A 19,675-nucleotide genomic window follows, 5' to 3' on the forward strand; every position below is an offset into this window, starting at 1 on the left:
ATGTATCAGCATCTACCAATCTACTACCACCCCCCAGGAGTACTTTCCAGACAGTTACCATTCTCTGTGTAAAAACAAATACCCCTGATCTCTCCCTTAAACTTCCCTCCGCTCCCTAAAACTATGACGTCCTCTGGTATTAGCTATTGGCGTCCTGGGGGGATAAAAAGGCAATGGCTGTCCCCTATGCCTCGTATAATTTTGTACATCTTTATCATCAAGTCCCCTCTCGTCTTCCTTCACTCCAAGGAGAAAAGCCTTAGCGCACTCAAGCTTTCCACAAAAAACATGTTGTTCAATCTAGGCAATATTTTGGTAAATCTGCCCTGCACTCTCTGTAAAGCTTCCATATTGGTTGTTTGTTTGTCTTGTTACGTGCAGTTTTTCTTTGATTCTATTATCTTTCTTTGTATTTACTGTGAAAACTGTGCATCAAGTGAGAAAGGAAGAATAAGTAAATGGGGGAATGTTCTGGAATTTATGTCTTCTATAGGAGACCACAGGATGAGTTTTTCTCTTTTTATTCTGTAGATACTAGCAGTGCAAAGCCTCCCAGAGCTGCCCAATGCTTGATGTGTTATATACTCTGCAGCTGAAAACTTGTCTCAACTTGTCCTCCGCTTCCTGCATGGTTGCCTTATATGGGCAATTCATGTTCTTCTCCATTTAAATTAAGTTGCTATATATTAGATCATTTCCTTTCCTGGTAGAGAAACTATTAGCTGACTGGTTATTTTCCTATTTAATATTTATTTCAGGAAGGTGAAAATGCTGTAATGTATGTACAGCTTTTTCCTTTCACTTTACTGCTCCCTCAGGGAAACCACAAATGGGAATGTTTTGTAAAACTGTGAAGCTTCGAGATACTGTGGAAATGGGAATAAACATATTCTATAAGTTGAGACAGACATGAACTTTGTTGTATAAACAGTAGAAACTTTTTTTGGAAAGCATTGAATGTGTAATTCACATGAACTACACAATGGAGTGTTAGTTTATTACGAAGGATTACTTTCATAAAAAGTTCAAAAAGAGAGTTCAAATCTGAAATTAAAAAAAAACAGAAAATGATGTAAACATTTAGGAGGCAAGCAGCATCTTTGGGAAGATATAGATACCTAACATTTTATGTTGAAGGCTATTCATCAGAACTGGGAAATTGAGAAAATAGTTTTAAGTTGCAGTGAAGATGAGAAAGGGGTGGATAGAACAAAAGGATGCCTTTGAAAGGGTAAAGAGAATGAAAGAGTGCATATTTGTGTGTGTGAGAGAAAGAAAATAGAGACATGTTAAAGGTGAAATGCTGGTTAGAGTTGCAGTTAAAATAAATTACTAAAAATAATGTTGGAAGTGCTCTGCAGGTCAGACAGCATCTGTCAAGAAAGAAAATCCAAGTTAATATTGTAGCCTTGTAGAAGAACTCCTCCTTTCTTATCTGCTTTCTGAAGGGACCACTCCCTTTGCGAGTCCCTGGTTTGCATTTCTCTGTTCACCAACCACACTCCTTCTCACAGCACTTAACTATCAAACTTATGCTCTTACATTTCATCTGTTTTCATCATCTAGCAACCCAAGTATACCTTTGAGGCAAAACAGCAAGTCACTTAATCTCCTTACAAGCTGAAGTGTTACGGTTTGCTCATGCTGTGGTCTCCTGTACATTGGAGAAAATAAATGGGAATTTCCAAAGTGCTTGGAGATCTCCTTTCAGTCCACAGGGTGGCACAGCACTGCAGCTGGTACAACTGCTGCCTCACAGCCCCAGTGACCTGTGTTTGATCTTAAGCTGTGTGGAGTTTGCACATTCTTCCTGTGGCCACATTTGTTTCCCCTGGCTGCTCCAGTTTGCTCCCACATTCCAATCAGGTGCAATTTGGTAGGTTATGGCCATTTTAAATTGCCTTTGTAAGTCAGTGGTAGAATCCAGAGAAGCTGATGGAAATCTGAGAAGAATTTTAAAAGGAGGTTAAGGTAGGTTTGGTGTAAATAGGTTGCTGATGGTCAGCATGCATCTGATGGGTAGAAGGGCCTATTTCCATGCTACCATAAACACAAGCCCTTTGGCCCATCTCATCCATGCTGACCATTGCATTTCTTTGCTTGTCCCATATCCCCTAAATTCTGTAATTGTGCTCATTTCACATATCTACTGCCCACTCTGAGGAAAAACTTGCCCCTTAGGTCCCTTTTAAACCTTTCCCCTTTCACCTTAAATCTGTTACCTCTAGTTTTAGACTCCCTTAAACTAGGAAAAGAATTTGTACCTCTCATAATTTTATGTACCCCTGTAAAATCACCTCTTCAGACTCCTACACTCCACTTCGTCTGACAGTGTTCATACTGAAGCATGTGTTTCTCCTTCTGTTACGTGTTGTAACTCCAAAACATAAAACTAATTAAAATAAAAACACGGAATAGGGAATAAGATGTCTAACTTTGTTTTTTTTTAATTTTAAGTGGGACGTGCATGAACGATGTAATGGTGTGATGATGTATGCCATTCACATACTTTTACATATAACCAAGTAATGAATTATTTAAATGAACAAGAATGCTTAACCAATTTATTTCTAAATTACTCAAATATTTCTGAAGTATTAAATACACAACACTCCTTCATGACTAATTATAAACTCCAACTCATAATAGAATCCGCCTTAACATATACAGAGTATGCTGTATAATACAGCTATAGCAACAGCATAGTTAATTTTAAATTGTCCCATTCAGGCCTAAAGATTTAATTGTTGTTGAGGATTTCTTGTGCTTCTGGGATAAGATCTTTCCTTATTAAGGGGTATCCTTCTGTTCGGCAGGTGAGACACGGCTGTGAAACAATCTCAGGTTCTGGCTCCTCCTCCGTGGTGGGTGTAGCGGTTGATTCTGGAATTGCAGGAAGTGGTTCTGACAGCTCTAGACATCTGCTTTCTCCAAGATGCTCCATCAGCATTTCCATATTTAGTTGTCCTCTTGAATTTGATCTTGTATATGTGTCCAGTACCATGCATCAGTGCTAGTACTGTTAGTGGAGTACCCTTCTGTGGATTGAAAATGGACACTAGTGGTTGATGATCAGTAATGAGGGTAAACTCTCTCCCATACAAGTACTGGTTGAAATGTTTTACATCCCAAACAAGACTCAAGGCCTCTGTCAGTCTGTCTATAATTTTTCTCTGCAGTGGTAAGGGAACATGATGCAAAGGCTGTGGGGCATTCACTTCCATCACTCATAGTATGTGACATGACCGCACCTATACCATAAGGCGAGCTTCACAAGTAAGCTTCTCTGGGTGATATGGATCATTATGTGTGAGTACAGTGCCTGACATCACATTTCCTGTACCTTTTTGAAAGCCACCCCCTACTGCTTTGTTCATTGCCATTTCTTTCCAATCTGTAGATATGAATTCAAGGGATGGAGTACGGTAACCAGGTTTGGCAAGAACCTGTTGTAGCAATTGACAAATCCTAATAAAGACCTCAACTGTGAAATGTTTTTTGACCATGGAGCATCCACCACTGCTTGAAATTTCTCGGCACACTTGTGTAAATCTTTTGCGTCAATGGTGTGACCACAGTAAGTGATGCTTGTTTTGAAGAATTCACACTTGTTGTGTCATACTCTGAGCCCATAATCTTCTAATCTTCTGAACACGATCTTGAGATTTTGGAAAAATTCTTGGTCATTCTCACAGGTAAGAATGATGTCATCCACATAATACAGTGCTTGTGCAGCCTTGCAGCACCTGGTCCATGGCTTTCTGCCAGAATGCAGCTGCAGATGCTGCTCCAAAAAATAAGCTCATAGAAACATAGAAAATAGGCGCAGGAGTAGACCATTCGGCTCTTTGAGCCTGCACCGCCATTCAGTATGATCATGGCTGATCATCCAACTCAGAACCCTGTACCTGCCTTCTCTCCATACCCCTGATCCCTTCAGCCAGAAAGGCCATATCTAACTCCCTCTTAAGTATAGCCAATGAACTGGCCTCAACTGTTTCCTGTGTGCAGAGAATTCCACAGATTCACCACTCTCTGTGTGAAGAAGTTTTTCCTCATCTCAGTCCTAAAAGGCTTCCCCTTTATCCTTAAACTGTGACCCCTCATTCTGGACTTCCCCAACATCGGGAACAATCTTCCTGCATCTAGCCTGTCCAATCCCTTTAGAATTTTATATGTTTCAATAAGATCCCCCCTCAGTCTTCTAAATTCCAGTGAGTAGTTGATCCAGTCTTCATCATATGAAAGTCCTGCCATCCCAGGAATCAATCTAGTGAACCTTCTTTGTACTCCCTCTATGGCAAATGTCTTTCCTCAGATTAGGGGACCAAAACTGCACACAATACTCCAGGTGTGGTCTCACCAAGGCCTTGTACAACTGCAGTAGTACCTCCCTGCTCCTGTACTCGAATCCTCTTGCTATGAATGCCAGCATACCATTCGCCTTTTTCACCGCCTGCTGTACCTGCATGCCCACTTTCAATGACTGGTGTACAATGACACCCAGCTCACGTTGCACTTCCCCTTTTCCTAATCGGCCACCTTTCAGATAATAATCTGTTTTCCTGTTTTTTACCATCGAAGTGGATAACCTCACATTTATCCACATTAAATTGCATCTGCCATGAATTTGCCCACTCACCTAACCTATCCAAGTCACCCTGCATCCTCTTAGCATCCTCCTCACAGCTAACACTGCCACCCAGCTTCGTGTCATCCGCAAACTTGGAGATGCTGCATTTAATTCCCTCGTCTAAGTCACTAATATATATTGTAAACAACCGGGGTCCCAGCACTGAGCCTTGCGGTACCCCACTAGTCACTGCCTGCCATTCTGAAAAGGTCCCGTTTATTCCCACTCTTTGCTTCCTGTCTGCCAACCAATTCTGTATCCACATCAATATCATACCCCCAATTCCGTGTGCTTTAAGTTTGCACACTAATCTCCTGTGTGGGACCTTGTCAAAAGCCTTTTGAAAATCCAAATATACCACATCCACTGGTTCTCCCCTATCCACTCTACTAGTTACATCCTCAAAAAATTCTGTGAGATTCGTCAGACATGATTTTCCTTTCACAAGTCCATGCTGACTTTGTCCAATGATTTCACCGCTTTCCAAATGTGCTGTTGTCACATCTTTGAATACTGACTCTAGCATTTTCTCCACCACCGATGTTAGGCTAACCGGTCTACAATTCCCCGGTTTCTTTCTCCCTCCTTTTTTAAAAAGTGGGATTACATTAGCCACCCTCCAATCCTCAGGAACTAATCCAGAATCTAAAGAGTTTTGAAAAATTATCACTAATGCATCCACTATTTCCTGGGCTACTTCCTTAAGCACTCTGGAATGCAGACCATCTGATCCTGGGGACTTATCTGCCTTTAATCCCTTCAATTTACCCAACACCACTTCCCTACTAACATGTATTTCCCTCAGTTCCTCCATCTCACTAGACCCTCGGTCCCCTACTATTTCCGGAAGATTATTTATGTCCTCCTTAGTGAAGACAGGAACAAAGTAGTTATTCAATTGGTCTGCCATGTCCTTGTTCCCCATGATCAATTCACATGTTTCTGACTATAAGGGACCTACATTTGTCTTAACCAATCTTTTTCTTTTCACATATCTATAAAAGCTTTTACAGTCAGTTTTTATGTTCTCTGCCAGTTTTCTCTCATAATCTTTTTTCTCTTTCCTAACTAAGCCCTTTGTCCTCCTCTGCTGGACTCTGAATTTCTCCCAGTCCTCAGGTGTGCTGCTTTTTCTGGCTAATTTGTATATTTCTTCTTTGGAATTGATACTATCCCTAATTTCCCTTGTCAGCCACGGGTGCACTACCTTCCCTGGTTTATTCTTTTGCCAAACTGGGATGAACAATTGTTGAAGTTCATCCATGCGATCTTTATATGCTTGCCATTGCATATCCACCGTCAACCCTTTAAGTATCATTTGCCAGTCTCTCTTAGCTAATTCACATCTCATACCTTCAAAGTTACCCTTCTTTAAGTTCAGAACCTTTGTTTCTGTATTAACTATGTCACTCTGCATCTTAATGAAGAATTCCGCCATATTATGGTCACTCTTACCCAAGCGATAAAGCCCTAAGACACTTTGGGCTTTTCTTCCGTCTCCATCTGTGGGTAAATCTCAGCTAATTCCACTTTGCTGAGGTGTTTTCCTCCAGAAAGGTTTGCAAAGATATCGTCAATCCTGGGCAGAGAGTATTGATGTACTGTTAGTTCTGAGTTGATGGTGACCTTAAAATCACCACAGATCCTGACAGTCTCATTCTTCTTGGTTTCTAGGACCACTAGGGTTGCCCACGGGCTCCACTCAACCTTGGAAAGAATTCCTTCATCCTCCATGTGATCTTGCTCACTAGCTACTTTATCACGGATGGTATAAGGAACCAGATAGGTTTTGTAAAACTGGGGCGTGACATTTTCTTTTATCACTATTTTACCTTTGATATGTTTGAGTTTTCCAATGCCACCCTTGAACACTGCTGTGGCATCATCCAGTAGCTTTCTTCAGTTTTTTTTTCAGTTGACTCTATTGCAGAGGATGTGGCATACATATATTGGATGAATCTTCAATCCCATTTTTACCACATTCGAGCCAAGGTGGATTGTTAGTGTTGTATTTCACCGTTATGAATGTCATTCTCCTGAATTATCTTGTCTGCAGTATAAGTTCTCAGGTGGACATCTAAAGGCTTTAGTATCTTTAGTGTTCAGTGTCTTTGAAATGCTGTTCAAACTCATTTTGTGTAATAACTGAAACAGTTGAGTTAATGTCCAATTCCATTTTAATTAATATGCCGTTGACTTTTGGTGTAAGCCATATTGCTTGTCTTCTGTTAACTTTCATGTATAAATCTCAAGACTACTTAGTCTTGAGCCACTGTCATCATTATCAGATTTTCCATCAGCAACGTGCAGATTAGTGCTCTTTTTGAGACTGTATCTTGACTTTTTATCTTTTTCTCTTCCCTGTGCAGTCCATTTATTTTTGTCTGTCTGACACGCACTTTGTATGTGTCCTACTTTGTTGTATTTTCTGCAAATTTTACCTTTAAGCCTGCATTGGTCTGGTGTATATGAGCCCCTGCCACTATGACAACAGTCTGTTCGGTGAGGTAAGCCTCCTTCTAGATGCTGCAATTTTGTTCACGCTCAGTTTTGTTCCTGACTGCAACTCAATTGCATCTCGGTCTGCTGTTTCCATTGATATAGCAATTTCAACTGTTCTTTTCAATGCAAGTTATGCTTTAGCTAGGAGACATTTTTGAATGCTTTCTTGTAAGATTTCACAAACTCAGTGACCTCTCAGTGCATCATTAAGCCCATCACTGAACTGACAATACTCAGAATACTTCTTCAATTCAGCCATGTAATCGGAACTAGAGACTCCTTCCTGTTGTTTCTGCTTATGAAACTGAAAGCATTCTCCAAGTGACAATGGTTTCAGTTCTAAATGTTCCTGCATTACTTTCACAATATCAGCAAGGCTCATCTCAGCTGGTTTGGATGAAGCAGTTAAACTTCGAAGCAAACTGTGTTCCCCCTGGGATCAATAAAGTATGACTATGACTATGCCTTTAAACCCAATGCACTCAGCAAAACTTGTATTTGCATCTCATTGTATATTTCATTTAATTCAAAATACTGCTTAATTCACTCAGTATACAATATCCAGTTATGTCTTGTGCAATCAAACGCATCTACCTTTACGATGTAACTAGCCATTTCTGTTCTTTTTTTATTTATGATAATTATTACCCAGTCTTCACTGTTTATGAATCTGTGAATTCTTCCATTTTCTGCCTTTTTTAAAAAAACTCGACCTGTGTTTTAAACTTCTCGCTGCACTTCAACAGGTAGGTTGTCGTCTTGGGTTTGTTTAACACTTAGCCATCGCTGCTGTTACGTTTTGTAACTCCAAAACATAAAGCTAATTGAAATAAAACTACAGAGCTGGAAACAACGAGTGTAACCTTTTTTTTTTAACTTTAAGCGAGACACACGCATATGATGTGGTGCCTTGATGATGTATGCTGTTCATATACTTGTAGATATAACCCGTAATTAATTTCTGAAATGAACAAGGATGCCTAATCAAACAGTATATTTACAATATTACTCAAATATTACTGAAATATTAGATATACAAACTTTCCATACATGCTGTCTGATGTGATGTTTGCAGTATTTTCTGTTTTTATTACTTTCTAACTGTAACTACTGTTCGCTTGATTTCTGAGATGAGGAAAAGTATTTGATGAGGAGGTGTGTAGTAGCATTGGTATATACGTACAAGACTTTGAAAGAATGAATATAGAACAGACTGAGACATGGAAGATTCTGGAGAAACTTACAGGGTCGATTAGGAAGCCTGGAACCTAGGGATGTAGACTCAAGACAAGGAAACCTGAACTTTTCACTCAGAGTTGCCAATAATGATAACTTTCTACTGCAATATACTGTTGATGTTCTGCCATGAGTACACTTAAGACTCTGATGGGGTTTGAAGTATGTAGGAATTATACAGAAAAATGGAATTAAGATTAGCTATGATGGTAGAATATAAGATATAGGAGCAGAATTAGACTCTTTCATCCATCGAGTCTGCTCCAACATTTTGTCATGGCTGATCCAGTTTTCCTCTCAACCCTAATCCCTTGCCTTCTCCCCGCATCCCTTTATGCCCTGACCAATCATGAATCTATCAAACTCTGCCTTAAACATTTGTAAAGACAGCCTCTACAGCTGCCTGTAGCAAAGAATTCCACAGATTCATCACTCTCTAGCATAAGAAATTCCTCCTCATTTCTGTTCTAAAAGGATACTACTCCATTCTGAGGCTGTGTCCTCTGGTCTTTGGCTCTCCTACCACAAGCAACATCCTCTCCACATCTAGTCTATCAAGGCCTTTCACCATTCGATATGTTTCAATGAGGTTATCCCTCATTCTCCTGAATCTTAGTGAATACAGGCCCAGGGCCATCAAATGCTCTTCATATGACAAGCCATTCAATCCTGGAATCATTTTAGTGAACCTCCTTTGAATCCTCTCCAGTTTCAGCACATCCTTTCTAAGATAACAGGCCTGAATAGGGATCTTGACAGAATGAAAACCTGGGCAGACGACTGGAATGTCACCTTTGAGCCTACTAAGTGCAAGGCAATGGTGATGTCTGGGAAGAGGAATCCATCTAACCCCGATCTGTATTTTGGGAACTGCAAACTGGATTTAAAGAAGGAGCTAGTAATCCTTGGTGTTAATATTGACAGTAAGTTGGTGTGGGATAAACACCTTTCCACTATTTCAAACAAGGCTGGATAAAGGCTTGGAGCTCTGCGGAAAGTGGCATCCAAACTAGACAAAGAAGGCAGAGCTATGGTTTACAAAGCCCAGGTACGAAGTATCATGGAGTATGCCTACTTATTATGGATGAATGCCTCACAGACTGTCCTCAGCCAGCTTGATTTCATTCAAAGAAAGGCTCTCAGAATTATAGGTGTAGATGAAGCCACAGCTCGTGAGAAGCTAGCCATCAGTAGCTTACACCACAGACGACAACTACTGTGCTATACAAAATGCACACCAGCCACAGCCCTGCAGGCCTTCACGCCGCGCTGCCTTCATCTTATGAGAGACGGCGCACCACACGATCAAGTTTTTCTATGCCTGCTCATGCTGTTTCTATGCCAGATGCAAGAACCTACGCACTGGATAGAAGCTTCCTTCGCTGTGCTATCAGAATTTGGAACAGCCTTCCAGATGCTGTGGTTGGAAACATCTGTGACGATGGGGTCCAAGCCTTTAAGAGTCGAGTGCACCTATCATCTCTGGGAGGGAAGTCACATGCTTCTTCATAAGCTATCATGAAGGGGACCAGGATGGCAATGCTTGGTTGTTGGTAGGTAGGGTTAATACCTGACTTTCAAGAGCACTTGTGAGTTATGTTCCGGCTGGACTTAGTCCTTAAACTGCTGGAGAACAGTGCAGAAAGAACAGGAGCTGTTTTCTCCCGGTAGGGATTAGTTTGTAGTTCCAAGTGCTGCTGCCACGTTTTGTCACCCTGCAACCTTATCCTTCAATCTCTTTGAATTGTGGAGGACAGCACGTGTATAAATGTCTCTCTCCAGCAGACTTCATCATGACTCCAGTATTTCTACTATTTTTTAATTGTACATATGATTTTTTTGTGTTCTATCGCTGAGCAGCAGTGAACCATCTGATTGGCCTATCAGAGTTCTCTTTGGGAACTAGTTGACTTGATCAGCATTTGTGATCTGGCTATTGTTCACAATTGCATTTAATTAAAAAAAATTGCTCACAATCCACCAAGTGAGGCCTCGCCTGTGCTTTATGAAGTCTCAACATTATGTCCTTGCTTTTATATTCTAGTTCTCTTGACACGAATGCTAACATTGCATTTGTCTTCCTCACCGCAGACTCAACCTGCAAATTAACCTTTTAGGGAATCCTGCACAAGGAATCCCAAGTGCCTTTGCATCACAGTTTTTTGTATTTTCTTTCCTTTTAGAAAATAGTCAATCCTTTCATTTCTTCTACCAATGTGCATGACCATACGCTTCCCAGCACCGTATTCCATCTGCCATTTCTTTACCAATTCTTCTAGTTTGTCTGTCCTTCTGTGGCCTCTCTACTTCCTTAAAGCCACCTGCTCTCCTCCTATCTTAATGTCACCTGCAAAGCTTGCAACAAAGCCATCAATTCCATACCTAAATCATTGACATATAATGTAAAAAGAATCAGTCCCAACACAGACCCCTGTGGAACACCACTAGTCACTGGCAGCCAATCAGAAAAGGATCCATTTATTTCCTGTCTTTGCCCTCTGCCAATCATCCACTATTTTATCCATGCTAGAATCTTTCCTGTAATTCTATGGGCTCTTAGCTTGTTAAGCAGCATCACGCGGTGCACTTTGTCAAAGGCCTTTTGGTAACTCAAGTGCACAACATCAGTCGATTCTCCTTTGTCTATCCTGCTTGTTACTTTTTCAAACAATTCCAACAGGTTTGTCGAATTTTCCCATGGTGACTACGGGCTAATTTATGATGTGTCTCCAAGTACCCTGAGACAACCTCAGTAATTCACTCAACCATCTTCCCAACCACTGAAGTCAAACTGACTGACCTATAATTTCCTTTCTTCTGCCTCCCTCCCTTCTTGAAGAGTGGAGTGACATTTGCAAATTTCCCGTTTTCTGGAACCATTCCAGAGTCTAGTGATATTGAATAGGGTTGAAAGAAGGAGTTGAGTTAGAGTCAGAGTACTACAGGACAAAAACAGGTCCTACTCTGCCAAGTTCACTCAACCTGCAACTGAACCATAACCCTCAATACCCCTCCCATCTGTGTACTTACCTAAACTTCTTTTAAATGTTGAAATTGTGCTCGCATCCAGTGCTTCTCTTGGCGGTTAATTCCACGGTCTCACCACCATTTGAGTGAAGAAGTTTCCCCCTCGTGTATAATAGTAGTTTTAAAAAGGCCTGATTGACCAATGTAACAAATCTTGCAATATCTCGTGCTTTTATTGATCTTGATTTCCTGTCTTGATTGTTTCATTGCTGTCCTGGCTAGCCTTTTTTATTTGGAATTTTCTTACGATACTGGAGGAGATTAATTCAGCCCATTGAATCAATGCTGGCTCTCAGAACAAATCCATCAGTTCCAATTCCCCCAGATAATTTTCCCACCACTAATTATTTCTCAAATTTTCTCTTTCATTCTACAGAAAGCTTATTCATTAACTAAATTCAGCAAAAACGCTCTCGTCAATACTTTAACTTTCCTGATGTTCCATTCCAATTTGCTAATGCTTGTTGACATACTGACTTCAGTCCACCAATTCTTTGGTTTTCAAGTTCTCATCCTGTATTATACAGTTCTTTAATGGCCTTTTTTCTTCTTATCTCTGTTATGTAGATCCCTTGGAGAATTGCATTCCTTCAAATTAGAGTTCTTACGTTTGGTTAGTTCTGCCCTTGGCCAAATAAGCAAATTTTTCTCTTTTTTTTATCCATAAGCCTTTCCAATTCTTTCTTTGAAGCCTCTTCTAATGTCTCCTTTTTTGGCTTAGTCAGTTTCATTACGGATGGTACAGCAGTGAAGCACTTGAAACATTCGCTATGATAAGGGCAGTGCATATTTCACATGTCAGTGAAATAATTGAATTCTTAATAGAACATGATGTTTCTTGAGCTACATGGAAATATCTTACCTTGCAAATTGACTGGTTTGAGTTGAATTATGTCTGTACAAATTCATAGGTGTGTGAAAGTGAGCAAAACCTGATCAGTCTTTCTTAAATTTTTAAACAATTTAAGTGAGTCGTGGCACAGTGGTTAAGCTACAGGGCCTCTTATTTAATTTAGCGATTCAGCACAGAACAGGCGAGCAACGCACTGATTTAACCTTAGCCTAATCACAAGACAGTTGACAAAGACCAGTTAAACTACTAACCGGTAAGTCTTTGGACTGTGGGAGGAAACCAGAGCACACAGAAAGCCCATGAGCACATGGAAAGAATGTACAGACTTTCTTACAGAGGACGCAGGAATTGAATTCAGAACTACGACACTCTGAACTGTAATAGTGTCTCGCTAACTCCAAAACAGTGTTTCCCAATGCTTTTTAGCCCAATGCCCCGCCTAGAGTACTTTCATATTTGCTAATGCCCCCCTACAGCACCTTCATACTTGCCAACGCCCCTCTTCGGCACAATATACTTTCCAGCATCCCCATTGTGTAAAAACACGTCAACCATATGCTAACATGAGAGAGATGATTCTGCTTTAAATTATTATTTGTCTTTAAATCTAGTTTGCACAGTACCTGTGTGTTCTACAACAGCTTTGGTATCAATGTGATCCTTCAGCCTGATGGTTTTTAGAAACAGTTGAAGTTGTGACAGCAAAAGCCTTAAGTCTCCATGCGTAACAAATGTCCAAACGGTTTCTGTTATTTTGGTAGCATGTGGTTCAATGCCCTGAAGTCTATTTCAACAAGGTAGGAGGATGAAAATGCAATGAAGAGCAGTTTGGCTCTTCAAAGACCAGGAAACTTTGTATGACAGTGTAGCCACATACCACAAAAGTTGGCATTTTTTTGAAAAGCATTTTTGCTTCTTCATCATTCTGAATTTAGATAATTTCTTCTTACAATCTCTCTTGCTGTTCTTCCACCTTGCAAAGAAATGGGTTAATTACCCCGTCAGGAATTTCCAGATCATTCAAATCCTAAATCAATTCTGAAATCCTTCTTTCCTTCTTCAGTGACTGCAGGTGTAAGCAGTATCTTACCATCTGTGAAAAAGCGTGCCATACCTTCCATGCAGGGAAACTGTGAGAACATTCTTCTCCCAATGTTTTGCTTATATATTTCCAATTTTTTGATAAAAGTGGACACTGCACTTTTTTCCTGGATTAAATTGAAATTCTCACCCTACAGTTTCATATTTAGAATGTTCATTTTGTCATACAGATCAGCCAGGTATGCCACATCTTCACGTAGAAGTTCAATCTTGTTTCCTAAGCTTTTGTCGACTTTGAGCAAAAATTTAACCATTGTGTCAAAAACATCAAAGAAATGTTTTAGGCAACAGCCTTTTGACAGGGTGTCTTTTACAACCATGTTCCTGTAATCTTGCTGGTTTCTTGGCTTCATTAGGCATTACAGTACAGTATTACAAATAAGGCACATGGGGCATCACTGATCTGATGGGAGCGGAAGGAAGTATGTAACATTGTATTGACACAACATTTGCAGTTTCTGTTTCTTCGCAGGATCATAATTCAAGACTTCACCGCTGTCAGACTCATAGAGATTGTGCCATACATACTTATCCTTCATTAACAGCTAAATTAAAATTAAAAAATAACACAAACTGGGAATACCTATCGGATGTCGATGACAGCAGCGAGTTGACACGGGTAGATTGATGGTAGCGGCACGCAAAGGAACGGCGAGGCGAGGATGAAAACGATCACAACAGCGAAAATTGCATTGACAAGGATTCAAATACAAATCTGAATGTTAGCTAGGATAGAACTAGTGTTCGGCAAGCTACCTTTATACTATTTCAATTAGTGCGATTGACCAATCACGTAAGGTCTCATAATCCCCAAAATAGTTCATAACCACACATATGAAGCCGAGGTCGCTTTGAACTCCTCGAGTGGAATCCCCAGGATAGGCAGGTTCAGTGATTGGCTCTATTTTACCATTTGGTTCTAGCCAGCACCATATGGTTGTGTGACCTGTTTTCCGTAGATCTGTAGAGCAAGTTGAGCAGGGGCACTTGACTTACCAACTGTTAAATTGCATGAACTCGTTTCGTGCCACGAGTCAAGGAGAACTGTTGGGCACATGGGTTTCTAATTTATGCACCCCCAATAATGTCTGTTTGGTTGGTAAGGTTGGATGAGATTGCTAAGTTTCAAATGCGTTGTGATGATGAGTGCTCACTACCTGCAGAGCTATGGTTCTCCCTGTGTTCCAGTGTCTCATTCTCTGTCTTGGAAGAGCCTGCTTTACTGACAGTTGGTCACATCTCGTACAACGGCAACTACTAATTCCCCTAATGCCCCCGTAGGACCCATAACCACCCCCTTGGAGGGGGCAGTACCACCCCTGTTGAGAATCACAGCTCTGGGGGATTGAGTAATGATCAGGAAGCACAATATCAAATTCTGCCAAAGCATCTGAGAAATTTCTGTCCAGTTAATTGCATATACTTTGACTAAGTGTAAAAAGTAAAAGTTGGTATTTGTGGATGACTATGACATTTAGTGGTCAGTAAATTCAATATCATCTCCTGGACTCAATACTATATAGAAAAATCAGAGCAACTGGTGCATCATGTTGCTGGATCAGAATTCCAAAACTCCTTACTAAAAACACTGGAATATAGTTTGAATGTTCAGACTGCAACAGTTCAGAAAGTCTGGCCTTCTCAAAGGTATTAAGACATTGTGCAATTAAGTATGGGCAATAAGTGCATTATTGTAGATATTTCCAGAGAAGAAATTTCTTCCTTGGAGCTGGTTTTATCAGGATAATTAACAAATTGCAGTAGCTAAATGTTTAACAGCCATATCTAATATGGTGTGAAAGTTGTGTGGTCCCTCAGGTCTTTTTGCAGAGTTCCTGACAAAGGGGCTCGCTAATTTTACTTTCAGCAGGAAATTACTTTTACTTCCACCACACAAACAGAAGGTCAATAGTATAGATTCTGAAAGAGCTCTCTCTGATCAATTATATTGACAGGACAAATGTGGATCAAACTTAGAAAAATAACAATTGGCTTGTGGGGCCAGCATTTGGTTTGGCCATATTTAATCATAAAATTATAAGACAGAGGAGTACAGATAGGCCATTCGGCCCATTGAGTCTGCAAGCTCACTGTTTCAACTTAATCAAAATATGCACAAACCATTTGATGTAATTTACCACTTTAACTACCTGTGCCAGGAATGTGGTTCTGCAGCGCTCTGTGGAGAGTGAATGGCATGACGAGGCAAAGAAGTCATGGTCATCCAATGCAACCAAGGAAGACTCCTATTGTGACGTCTACTCATCCCACTGGACCTGGATTTCTGAGGGCAAGAGTTTGGAACTGCCCCAGTGCAGCAGCTTGTCCACTTTAAAAACTCTCCTGCACGGATTACTGTCATCGTTAGATATGACAGCAACCACCAGTAGTATTGGTAGTGTTCTAATTTGTTCTGTTTTTTCATTTAACAACATAATTTGATACTCAGTTAAATAGCAGTTTGTCATTTTTATACCGTTTTAACTGTTTCCATGAACATTCAGCTAATTGGGGCAGCTACTTAATTGGGCCAAAATGTACTGGTCCCGATGTGTCCCAATTAACCATAAACCGTATATATAATATCTTTAGCCTCTCACTTTGGCAAGCTGAGTTATCCACCTGCTTCAAGCAGGCTTGAATTATATTGGTGCCCAAGAAGAACGTGGGAATCTGCCTCAATAACCATCATCCAGTAACATCTGCATCCACTGTGATGAAGTGCTTTGAGAGATTGGTGATGATGCACATCAACTTCTGCCCGAGGAGCAAATTAGATCCACTCCAGTTTGTTGACCATCACAACAGGCCACAGCAGATGTTATTTCTTTGGCTCTTCACTTAATGCTGGAACATCTGGACAGTGAAGGTGCAGACATCAGGGTGTTCTTCACTGACTACAGCTAGGCATTCAATACCATCATCCCCTCAAAACTAATCAATAAGCTTCAAGACCTTGGCCTCAATGCCGCCTTGTGCAACTGGATCCTCAGTATCCTCACTTGCAGATTCCAGTCAGTTCAGATTGACAACAATATCTTCTCCATAATCACCATCAGCGCATGTGCACCACAAAGCATTAGTCCCCTGCTCTACTCACTTTATACTTAATGACTGTGAGGCTAAGTGTAGCTCCATTGTCATAGTTAAGTTTGCTGGTGACACCACTGTTGTGGGCCAAATCAAAGGTGATGATGAATCAGCATATAGAAGGGAGATTGAAAACCTGGCTGACTGATGCCGCAAAGCAATCTCTCACTGAATATGAGCAAAACCAAAGAGCTGATTTTTGACCACAGGAGGAGGAAATTGGAGGTCCATGAGCCAGTCCTCATCAGGGATTAGAGCTGGAGAGGGTCAATAACTTTAAATTCTTCAACATTATCATTTCAGAGGATCTGTTCTGGGCCCTGCACGTAGGTCCCATTACAAGAAGGCATGCAATGCCACTACTTTCTTAGAAAATTGCAAAGATTTGGCATGTTATCTAAAAAATTAACACTTTTATAGATGTACAGGGGAGAGTATATTGACTGGCTGCATCATGGCCTAGTATGCAAACATCAATGCTCTTGAATGGAAAAGCCGACAAAAGTAGTGAATACTGACCAGTCCATCTGCATGGAGTGCTGTCACAGGAAAGCTGCATTCATCATCAAGGACCCCTACTATCCAGGCCATGCTCCCTTCTTGCTGCTGCCATCAGGAAGGAAGTACATGAGCCTTGGGTCCGACACCACCAGGTTCAGACATAGTCATTACCATTCAACAATCAGGCTCTTGTACCAGAGTGGATAACTGCGCTCGCCCCAGCACTGAACTGATTCCACAGCCTATGGACTCACTTCAAGGACTCTACAACTCATTTTCTTAATATTTATTACTAATTTATTATTTTTTTCTTTAGGTATTTGCACAATTTGTTGTCTTTGGCACAATGGTTGTTGTCTGTCTTTGTGTGCAGTTTTTCATTGATTCTATTGTTTCTTTGTATTGACTGACTGCACACAAGAAAATGAATCTCAGGGTGGTATATGACATATAAATACTTGATAATAAATTTACTTTGAACTTTGAAAGTGAAGTATATGGTAGGCTTTCCTAACAGCCTTATTTACTTACCATGCTGTATTCAGTACAGTCGTCCCTCGGTATCCACGGGGGACTGGTTCCAGGACCCCCCGCGGATACCAAAATCCGTGGATGCTCGAGCCCCTTATATAAAATGACGTCGTGTTTGCATATAACCTACGCACATCCTCCCGTATACTTTAAATTGTCTCTAGATTACTTATAATACCTAATACAATGTAAATGCTAGGTAAGTAGTTGTTATACTGTATTGTTTAGGGAATAATGACAAGAAAAAAGTCTGTACATGTTCAGTACAGACGCAACCATCGTAGCTCTTCTGGGAACGCTGATGCTGCCTCGGCATCAGCCGATGTCGATTTCCTCCCAACCCCCTCGATCTTTAAGTTCTTGAGGCTGTAGCGCTTTACATAGCCAGCCAGCCATCCCTTACTAGCCTTAAACTCCTTCCTCTCACTCATAACACAAGTAGCGAACGAGCGAGACGCAAGGCGAACAATGCTCAAACAATGAGTGCTGGAGAGAGACTGAGGATCTGTGAAGTGGCGGGAGGCTACAGCAGGCTCAGTGCATGACAAATTCAAGTTTTGCTTTTTGGAACTTTCTGGAATTTCTTTCTCGAATATTTTCGATCCGCGGTCAGTTGAATCTGCGGATACGGGGGGCCGACTGTAGTTTGTACACTGGCGCTCCAAGATCTCTCTGTCCTTCTATACTACTGTCAGATACTTTTTGTTCAGTACTCCCGTATTTGCCTTTCTTACTCGGACTTGGGCCAATTTATGTTCCATTCACAAGTATTCTGGCGATTTTACCAACCCATCAGTACTTTATTCCAAACATCACTCTTTTTCATTAAGCTATCAAGCATACTGTCAATTTTTGCACCGTCTTCTGGAGGAAATGTATACTGGCTTTAGAGGTGTGTAGAGGAGGTTCACTAGGTTGGTTCCGGAGATAAGGAGGTTAGCCAATAAGAGGGTTAAGTCACCTGAGACTATACTAGCTGGAATTCAGAAGAATGAGAGGGGATCTTATAGAAATATCTCATTGAAGTATGAAAGGGATATATAAAATAGAGACAGGGGAATTGTTTCCAATGGTAAGTGAGACTTGTACTAGGGGATATAGCCTCAAGATTCAGGAGAAACAATTTAAAATGGAGTTGAGGATAAACTGCTTTTCCCAGAGTAGTAAACATAGAGCATAGAACCGTATAGCACAGGAACAGGGCTTTCAATCCACAATGTTGTGCTGTACCATTTAAATTAATAAACAAACATTAGTGAATCTGAAATTCACTCTCCAGGGAAGCAGTAGAGACTACTTCATTAAATAGATTTAGGATACAGATAGTCTGTTTTTACGTAGCAGGGGTTTTAATTAATATGGGGGAATGTTTAGTGGCGTTGAATCCACAGCTAGATCAGCCACGGCACAGCAGGCTCGATGGGCCAGATGGCCTACTACTTCTCTTATTCCTTACGTTAACTGCACACAGTTCAAAGTGTGGCCTCACCAATACCCTGTGCAGTTGTTTCATAACCTCCCTGCTTTTAAATTCAATCCCTTTAGCAATGAAGGCCAAAGTGCCATTTGCCTCCTTGATAAACTATTTCCTTTTGCTATTCATGCACAATCATTCCCAAGTCCCTCTGCACCACAGCATGCTGCAATCTTCCACCGTTTTAATGATCTTGTACATTTCTTCCCAAGGTGCATGACCTTGCATTTGCCAGTATTGTACTCTATCTGCCAGACCCCCACAATGGCTGTGGAGGCCAAGTCATTTGGGATATATAAATAGGGTTGCCAACTTTCTCACTCCCAAATAAGGGACAAAAGTAGCAGTCAAATACAGGACACTTGTGTTTACCCCAAGAAAGACTACCATGACCATGAAGCCTTGCGCGGGCACCTGTGTGTGCATACGTGACGTGCGCATGCGTATACTTGCCGATTTTTTTTTTCCCCCCTACAAATCGGTTTTGGCTTAATCTTCCTAACTACACTGTACATACATTATTTCTACTTTATATAGGCTGTGTATTTATCATATTATTCCTGCTTTTACTATATGTCAGTGTTATTTTAGGTTTTATGTGTTATTTGGTATGATTTGGTAGGTTATTTTTTGGGTCTGGGAACGCTCAAAAATTTTTCCCATATAAATTAATGGTACTTGCTTCTTCACTTTACACCATTTTGGCACGAAAGGGTTCATAGGAATG

General features: G+C 40.7%; 2 protein-coding genes across 15 annotated transcripts in view; one reads left to right on the forward strand and one right to left on the reverse strand.

Annotated features, from left to right (window-relative positions):
• cmss1 (cms1 ribosomal small subunit homolog) overlaps nt 1-19,675 on the forward strand; it is a 291,722-nt gene that overhangs the window by 71,930 nt on the left and 200,117 nt on the right. The window lies entirely within an intron of this gene.
• LOC140199712 (filamin A-interacting protein 1-like) overlaps nt 3,023-19,675 on the reverse strand; it is a 152,223-nt gene continuing 135,570 nt past the window's right edge. Inside the window, exon 5 of the mRNA XM_072262190.1 lies at nt 3,023-3,038. Coding sequence (XP_072118291.1) covers nt 3,023-3,038 — 16 coding nt within the window. The remainder of the gene's footprint in view (nt 3,039-19,675) is intronic.

Source organism: Mobula birostris, chromosome 6 (assembly GCF_030028105.1).
Source record: "Mobula birostris isolate sMobBir1 chromosome 6, sMobBir1.hap1, whole genome shotgun sequence".
Lineage (NCBI taxonomy): Eukaryota > Metazoa > Chordata > Chondrichthyes > Myliobatiformes > Myliobatidae > Mobula > Mobula birostris.